The sequence below is a fragment of the Brachionichthys hirsutus genome, chromosome 4 (genome assembly GCF_040956055.1).
Source record: "Brachionichthys hirsutus isolate HB-005 chromosome 4, CSIRO-AGI_Bhir_v1, whole genome shotgun sequence".
Lineage (NCBI taxonomy): Eukaryota > Metazoa > Chordata > Actinopteri > Lophiiformes > Brachionichthyidae > Brachionichthys > Brachionichthys hirsutus.
The window spans coordinates 3,327,921-3,337,100 of NC_090900.1; the positions used below are offsets into that span (position 1 = coordinate 3,327,921).

At 43.1% G+C, this 9,180-nt stretch overlaps 1 protein-coding gene across 1 annotated transcript in view; it reads right to left on the bottom strand.

The window, feature by feature from the left end:
• Nucleotides 1-508: 508 nt before the first annotated feature.
• Nucleotides 509-9,180, bottom strand: part of LOC137918020 (neurocan core protein-like) — a 20,096-nt gene continuing 11,424 nt past the window's right edge. Inside the window, exons 6-13 of the mRNA XM_068760763.1 lie at nt 5,809-7,107; nt 5,607-5,720; nt 5,355-5,468; nt 4,107-4,265; nt 3,753-3,835; nt 1,085-1,229; nt 753-935; nt 509-648 (exon numbers count right to left, since the gene is read on the bottom strand). Coding sequence (XP_068616864.1) covers nt 509-648; nt 753-935; nt 1,085-1,229; nt 3,753-3,835; nt 4,107-4,265; nt 5,355-5,468; nt 5,607-5,720; nt 5,809-7,107 — 2,237 coding nt within the window. The remainder of the gene's footprint in view (nt 649-752; nt 936-1,084; nt 1,230-3,752; nt 3,836-4,106; nt 4,266-5,354; nt 5,469-5,606; nt 5,721-5,808; nt 7,108-9,180) is intronic.

Below are 9,180 nucleotides of genomic sequence, written 5' to 3' on the forward strand. Positions count from 1 at the left end.
TAGTTTGAGGACATCAATATACATGCATATGTATTGAAATGAAATCCAACTTATAACAACACAGCCTTTACATAACATGAGCGCTAAAATTTCACAAACATGTTTTTATTTTATGAATAAGGAACACTTTTGGTGATTCTAAATAGCACAATCGGTGTACGACGGGATTAGTCAACAATCATGAATGCATTGTTTTTATACCCTATGGACTAAAAATCAAGCATCAGCAGTTTTTTGCTTTTCCAGTAGCCAGCTGAAAGTATTTCATCCATATTGCCATTGCTATAAAACAGTGTCCCTCGATAAGAAAAGTCATGTATCAACATATCTTTAAAGATTCCATCGTCATCCACAAAGCAAGAAAACTACAGGCTATCTTCCTGGGTTTTTTTAACGAGTTTTCTCTTGTCCTTTCCCTTTGAAAATCCTTTTTCCACACATGCATCAGTCATGTGCTTTCGTCTTAGGGAGGGTGCGCCATGGCAACAGCAATCACTTTCTCATCTGCTTACGTTCTCCTGTCTCTCTTTCCTCTGTAGCGCTGATGGTGAAAGTATAAGTTGTCGTCTGGCCACGTCCTAAAGTTGTTGACGCTGTAGAGACTGGTGTGTTGATGTTTTCTGTAATAGTTCCTCTGATAATTCGACGCTATCAAAGAAAATCAAATATTAGCACAAAATCAACAACAGCATCTGTAAAAGCACCACAGAAGACACTGAGGATAAAAGGGGATCAGTAATTGCTATACTTACGATTCATACAGGAGATTTTAGGTATATCCCATCTTCCATCTCCACGACAACGGATAGTTGGGATGTGCCTCTGAATAAAACCCGTCCTACACTGGTATCGAATCAGGGAGTTCACGTCGTACCTTTGTTGATTCACACCAAAGGTGCGTGCATTCTCCACTAGAGGGGGCTGCTTACAGGCCACTGAGAAATAGATGTGAAAATAATGTCAAATAAAAATGAGGACATTTTACACAACCACAAGATTCTACAAAGTTTGTGTTTCCTCCTCAGTACATTCATGCACTCAGTTATGGGTTGCCCTGTGCTAAATAAGATGCATTTTTTTTTACCTGTGCCCTTCTTGCAGGTAAAGGTGAGGTGATAATTGCATGGAACATCATTCCACTGGCCGTCCTCATGCCATATCAACACAACACAATCCTCACCAGAAGTGAAGAAGCTGTCAGGCTGGTTCGGCCTCCAGTTTTCATATTGCTGAAATTACACAGAAAAGAGTAGGCCATTATGGTGGTTTTTATTGCCTTAAATGTTATATTACTAATATATTCTAACATGTTTGTTATCAAACATTAGCACTGCATGTTTCAAATAGTTATAACAGACCCAATTCTTCAGTTCCGAGAAACCATTACAGGCTATGCATCTCTACTACAAGGCACTGAAACCAAAACATTTACAAAACGGGCTTAAAACCTGTACTCCAGTAAACCTCACCACGGGGCTGCTTGCAAAATGGGAAGAGTTTCCATCATTTATAAAAGACAGCACTGTCCAATGCTGCAAGTATTGTACTAGAAGGCTGTGTCATTATGTCATACAGCACAGATTATGCTTTGTCTGTGACATCATTGGTGAAAAATCTCTAAAGACGCACATGCATAGATACTGAATCATATAGAACATACACACAGCTGTCATGCCCTGGGGCATTGAACCAGGAATTGATGTTACCTGCAGTCTGTCAACGCATTCTAGGTTGAAATACCGTATTTTCACACCCATAGGACGCACCTAAAAGTCTTAGATTTTTTTCAAAATGTGCAGCGCGTCCATTGGTCCGCGCGGCCTATTTGTTGTTGTAAGGCGGACTCAGTCAGGCGCCTGGCGGAGTGATACGCGACGCGCTCCACCACAGTAAACTATTATGGCGTGTTGACGGAGGTGGCTGCCGGTCCCGCAGCAGAACACGGGAATAGAGCAGCGGGGAGAGAATCCAGCATTAATGAATCAATGGAGGAAGAGGAGGAAGCAAGAAGACGACTTGCAGCAACTCAGCTCCTGAGATCTGCGACTCCGTGCGCGGCGATCTCACCGATACGGTCTAGACCGGAATGAAGCAAGCTAACGCGCTAACGCGCTAACGGGCTAACTAGCAAGCTAGCTTAACATCGTCATCCCCGGTGGATTAACCAAAGAACTCCAGCCGTTCAACGTTAAACTGTGGGCTGCGTGGGAGCGCTGGACGACAGAAGGAGACCACACTTCCACTCAGAGTGGAAGGCAGTGCAGCGCCACAGTTTGACTGGATTGTAGCTGCTTCGGCTAACTGTCTGCTAGCATTGTTGTTCGCATCATTTCCGAGGCGCCGACGCCGCCGCACGGAAAGTGACTGGCAATGAAGAAAGAGGCCGGCATGTTTGACGGAGATCTAGCGCTGCTGTTCACTACAGAAACAGAGGATGAGGACTTTGATGGGTTTGATTAATGACTCTGTTTTGCTCCGGCTCTATTTCTTAAAACGCGCACCAGTATGCTTGTTTGATTGATGACGATTAAAGATGTGAGTACCAAGCTCAGTTTTGCTCCTGCTTTATTTTGCGCACCTATCATGCCGGCGCCTTTTGAGCCGCGCGCCCTTTGTATGTTTGAAATACCGAAAAATCAGCTGTTAATGAGACTGCGGCGAATCAGCAGGTGCGCCATAAGGTCGTGAAAATACGGTAGTCACTTCAAAGCTGTGACCCCCCCGCCCCACAGCCACTCCTCCAATCGTGCCTCTGCTAGTCTGTCATTATGGTAGCAAACTCACAATGACTTCCTGCTCAGCTCACGTTAAGATACCAAATGGGTGACCCTTTAACCTTCAACTGCACAGCAGGCCTGCATCCTGCTCAAAATACTCAAACAAACGCGCCCACACACATGAGCAACTGAATATACAGCAACTTGGAGGTTTCAATGCCCTCTCGCAAATACGGATCAATTTTCCTTGTATTTTTTCCAAAGCCAAATATTAGTTTAAAAAGTGACCTTATTTATTATAATTATATTTAAATCAGCCGAGGTGACCACCCACCCAGACCCCCCCCTTGGCTGCATCTATCCAGTTTTCTTCCCCAAACACAGGTGCTGTCCATCTGTGTATCTGCCTGCTTGGTGGCCATCCACCCCCTCCGGGTGGCTGCCTGCTGACTTGCTGTCTTTACATGACTTGTTGAGGGGGGGGGCATACCTGCCAACGTCGCATTTACACATCTGTCACTCACACCCTCATCACCGCTCAATCTTTCATCTGAGTAAAGGATCTCCATAGGCAGCCTTTGCTTATATTAACCTCCCCCAGCTTTCTGTGTGCTTCCCCTATCCCAGTCCTGGAGGACCATCCGTGAAGTGAGGACATCAATCTATACAACAACAAAGGCACATAGTAGTTAGCCACTTCTCCTGTCTAGTGAGGGGAATGTTCAGTAGCCACAGACTCTACAGCAAGCAGTCCCACTGATTTATAAACGCTCTCTAGCCTACTGTTTTACAATGGACTTTAGCCAGAGCTCACGCTGATGCTCATATTGCTAGTTATACGTCAGATTTACTACCGGAGTAGTCATACACAAGGCAGTATGAGGTCAAGGAAATTGCATCATGAGAAAGTCCCCACATCCACTGAAAAGAACGAGGCTCCCGAGTTGACAGCCATCAGCGTTTTTACCAAATATTTACGCAGTCTCTTTGCCATGTTTGCGGAAACAAAAACACTGAGAACGTAGCCTATCTTACCATACGGCGGCCGTCAGTCCAACGGAAGTCACTGTCAAACATCTTATCATTCAGACCGATCCACTGGTAGTCCTGTCCAAGGCCTGCCAGGGGCAATGAGTGAAATACCATTATATCATTGTGTTACCATATGTGCTATTTTTAACATTGTTCGGTTCCAGACACAAAAAGTAAAAGAAAAGAAGACTATTTTTAATGTCAGAAAATTTTTAATATATTTACTGTACACCTACATTTGCACATTTGATGTGATTTTAAAAGACGTGTGCTGTTTCAGTGTTGATGCAGGTTTCATGAAGCAGGGTGTGTGCAGGCTCCTCAACTAAAGAGTGTTATTGGTGGTCTCTCACTTACGATTGACAAACTGTTGCTCTTCATGGCTGAGGATGCTGGTCAGATGAGCCCCATGCATGCGACAATCTCTCTCTGCTGAATCCCAGTTTCTTCTATGGTGGAAGTACTTGTAGCATTGCCCATGAAATTTATGCCAGCCATACTCACATAGTTCTGTATCTGAAGGATAGAAATTGGGAGTTAATGAGGTATGCAAGAAGAATTGTACCCAAATGCCAAAGAATAAGGAAGATGCCATTATTATGCTGAATCAGATCTTCTGAGAGATTTCCATGAGTATCCATAGATGTTATGTGATTGAGGATTAAATGAAACACAGTCCATTATTTACAAAAAAAAGCCCTAAAGATATAGAAATTCAAAGTGGGTATTATATCTGTACACACCCTATCACTGGTATGTGTTTGTATGCACCACAAAATATGTTGCAGCAACTCAGTTCATGGTGTGTTTGTTCCACCCTTCCTGAATCCAGCTTCTAAGCATGAACAGGATTGTTTCTCTTCAAGTTACTTTTTTTATCCCTTTTTTCTGGCAAAGCTTTCTACATCAGCCGCAGCTGCATCTGAGTACACAGTCTGGGTGTAACCCAGGGATAACTGATCCTGACAGAATTCAGGGCGCAGACACAGGTAATAAGATAACAAAGAAGATGATGCCATGCATTCCGGAAAACTGGTCAAGTTGGGGGGATGGGGGACATCAGAACGTTATCGTTTTGTGCATACCAGATATGCAATGCACAGAAAACTTTGGTTTATTGGTAAGTACTTAAGTACTTCAGACATCCAGCGCAATTTCCAGTATTTTGTTTGATTTGAAGTGGAGCATACCTGGAGTTAAGTGTGCACTAATCTGAATGGGCACTTGAAATTAGATTGATTTATTGTCTTAAATAATTTTGAATGCATTATGGACTTAACATGAATCAAACCAATGTCAGTAGCATTTTTCATTCCCTTTAGAAGACAGGCACATTACATTTACTGGTGGATATTCTTCCTTGTTATTAATGAAAATAAGATAATACAGAACTAAAAAGTAAAACTAATCATTATTCACTCCATAATCCTCCATAAGGCACTAGTATTCTTATTTATTTATGGATTAACAATTAGTTGCGCTTGGCAACAATTCATTTTAAGAAAACTGCACTGATGAGATAAATTGCCTCAACAGTCAAGAAAATCCTTCCATCATGTCAAATAAGTCTAACAATCAGTTTGATCATATTCACCATAAACTTACCTTCTTCACAATACCGGCCAGAGTAGCTTGGTAGGCACATGCAGGTGAAGCAAGCCACCCCATCAAAGCATGTACCGCCATTGCGACAAGGATTAGACTGGCAGTCATCAATATCTTGAGGAAACAGACATAATGAATCACAAAAGAAAAGAAAAAACTAGTCTGAGTCTTTACTACAATACATTTTAAAATTGATGCTTCTTTGTTGAAAGATAAAACAGTGAAATATTGTAAGAGGAATTTGTAATTTACCTATTTCACAGCGATCACCAGTGTAACCAAGAGCACAGCTACATTTATAGATGCTGCCACTCGTATAGCAAGTACCTCCATTTAGACAAATGTTTTGTGAGCAGGAGTGAATGCCTGTTTGGAGATTAAAGGAAAGATATGTTATTTTTTTATAGAAATAAATTATGTTTTATTTCAATGAAGGCCATTTGAAGAAACGTACCTGGAATTCCCACAGTCTCTGCAATGATGGTATGACCCAGATTGAGTCCTGGGTCAGGCAGCACAGTAGATTCCCATCTTGATGGTGGTTCTCCTCCACTCAGTGATGGACGTGTGATTACGTCCCTGTCCAGTTCCTCCTCAGAAAAAGATGACTGAGCAGTTGTTACAGATGAAACTGGAACTGACTGGCCTCGTTCTTGAGTTTGTGCCATTGTTGTATTCTCTGTATGCATATAAGTGTGAGGAGACACTGCCCCCTCGGTTTTGGCCACAACCCTCTCTTTCCCATAGCTGATATCGGTACGAGCGGACTCCATCTTTGAAGCTCTCGTAGTACCCACATTCGACACAGTTTGGATTTTATCTGTGTGCTGCTCCTCCATAATGCTGATCTTTGGTTTCGTTGTAGTCAAACCTTCTCCAGATATACTCTCGGAACTCAAAGACACACTTTCAGAACTTGCTGATCCCCTTTCAACCCCAATGCTAAGGACAGAGGGTGACTTGGTTGAGGCTGATGAAGGCACAGAGGTGAAACTCGCATCCGCAACACCAATCACTCTAACAGTGCTTGCCGCAGACATGTGCTCGCTGGTGATTTTTGCATCACTCTTAGAACTAGAAATAGATGCCACACTGACGGGAGACGATGTCAACGGCAGGAAAGTGATAGCTGCTGCTACCTCAGGTGATTTGGTTGCCTCTCCTTCTGCACCCCTTTGAGTACTGTTAACCGAGTCAACAGGTTGACTCTCAGGTGTCGGAGAAATAGAAGGTGGTTTGGTAATGAATGCTTCTCTTGGTGATCCAGTCACATTGCTTTGTGGAACAGCTTCAAGCAAATGTGTTTCTCCATAATCTGGGCTTGAATAATCTATATCCTCGTACTGCACCGTCTCATTGTCCACTGCAGGAGTCAACGCTCCAGCCACAAAAGAAGAGGTGGTAGATTCTGCAATCTGTTGGGTTTCATGGGTTGCAGAAACAGGGTTAGTTGTGATTGGTGATGCATCCTTGGAAGAAGGCTCAGCGTGAGGAAGGTGTGTTTGTGTGATGTCTGACCTGGCTTCTTCAAATGACTCATGGGTAGTTGTTAGAGGTAGCACAGGAGAAACTGTTGTGACATATTGCACCATAACTTCAGGCTGTGATTGGGCTGTTGCTGAAAGAACTTCTACAGAAGGTCTGAAGGAAATTCTATCAGCTGGCATTCTGGTGGTCATTATTGTAGTTTCAGAGCTTGCATGTTTTGGAATTGTATGGTCAATCTCCGCTGGCTCTGTTCCTTCAGAATGTACTATTTCAAAGGTAGGACGTAAAGTTATTGCAGCATCGGAAAATGTTTCATTGACTTCACTAGATTTCTTTGTGCTACCTTCAGAATCAGTGGAAACCCCTTTGATTATAGGTTCTTGGCTTTGTGCGTCAGTGCTATGTACAAATGACTGGCTTGCCGCTGCACTGGTTGTGGCCACCACAATTTTATTAGAGCTGTCAGTTTGGGGAAGATCAGTGAATGCATTATCGCTCCTGGCCTGTTGGACGGACCCTTCAGATGATGTTGTATCTGGTTTGGGGACAAAGGTGGTGGCAATCTTCACAATTAAGTCAGGCTTTGAAGTGCTTTGTAGAGAGGACACTGTGGATGTCGAAACCGAGTCCTTAGTAAAAATGGAGGTGATATGGTCACCTGTGATGATCTCGTCCTGTGCTGGTGTTGATGGTACTCCATTAGTTTGAGATGAAACTGTTTCTTGAAGTATTTCTTTATCTAGCTCTGTTGTTAACTCACTCAGAGTTTTGCCTTGACTCACAGTGATGGGTTTTTCTGTGCTTAGGAAAGGGGATACTGGAGTTGCTGGAGCACTTTTACTCTTAAACGTCACTGTCCTTGGTAATGCAGAGGAGGGGGGAGATGATGTTGTTGTGGACTGTGCCTGGTCTGTTTTCATTGTGCTGTGCAGTGGAGCATCGGTATGTGACAGAGGCGGCGTCACATCAGTGCGGAACTCTGTTCCATCGTTTCCAGTAACATCAGCAGAGAATGTGACAGCAGGCGTGTGAGTGCTATAAAGACTGGAAGCACTTGAAGCTCTTGACACTGCTATTCCAGTCTCCTCTGTGCGTGGTTTGGGTGAGGTAACAGAAAATGCCACTACTCCAACCTTCGCTGATGTAACTGATGTAGCAGTGGTTTGATCAATTGATGAGTCTCTATCAGCAACTTCTGACATGGTTGTGACAGATTGTTTGACTGTTTTGTTTTGAACTGTGGTGACTGTATCCTCTTCTCTTGACCCTAGGGTGAATGAGCTTGTGTCTGTTGTTTCAGTTAAAGTCAAGTGAGATGGGAAAGATGAAGAGGCCAATATCTTAATAGGAGAGTCAGTGACATTATTAGTCTCCTCTCCTGATATAGCATCTATTAGCAGCTCTGTAAATGGCTTGGTTTGAGTCTCAACTGGTAAAAATGTCAGTGGTGTCGTTAAATTGTATGTTTCTTCAGTGCTTGGCTTTATTGTCAAAGTTGTGACCGGCATGGCCGGTGTCGAGTATATGACTGGCTCTTTAGTGGATGTCTCCATACGAGAAACGTCTTCCATGGTTAAGGAAGTGGACCGTACATATTGAGAGGAAGTTGAGGCTAATAATGAATCAGTTCCTTGTAAGGCTAATGGTGTAGGAGACAAAATTGTGGCACTATCTGTCCCTGAACCCTCTGTTTCTTCTGTTCCTTCATACTTTTGCGGCTCAGTAGGGTTTTTAATCATTTTTGGAAATTGGGTCGATGCAAATTGTGTACTGGAAGGATTTGAAGATGCTGCGCTTAACATGTCGGAAGTCCTCTTAGTCTCATCTATTTCAGTCTCATCTGTAACCACAGCATAATCCTCCTTAGATTTTGCAGGAGTCTCAAATGATACGCCTGCACCAGATCCATCGGGACCTGACTCCAAATCATCCTCTTCACCTGAGAAACCAGAGCTCTCCATGTCAATGTAAGTGGAAGATTCCTTTGAGGTAAACACTGTAGCACTGGGAATAAAAGAGTGAGATGATTTAAATGTCGTGGAGCTAGCTGCTGTTGTATAATCTCTATTACTTGAACTTTCGAACTCATACGATATTGAGAGAATTGATGGTTTAAATGTGGTCATTGCCAGACCAGAGCTTTCCTCCACAATACTAGTAAGAGGAGTTGCTCTCGCAGTAAAACTTGTGACGTCACTGTCTTGTTCTGGAACTGGCATTGTTGTTGGCTTCTTTGTGCTAAATAAAGATGATGCTGTCGGAGCTGCAGACTTTGTCCCAGTTATTGTAGTTTGTTCACTTGAACTCTCCTCATCGGTTACAGAGACAGTTGAACTTA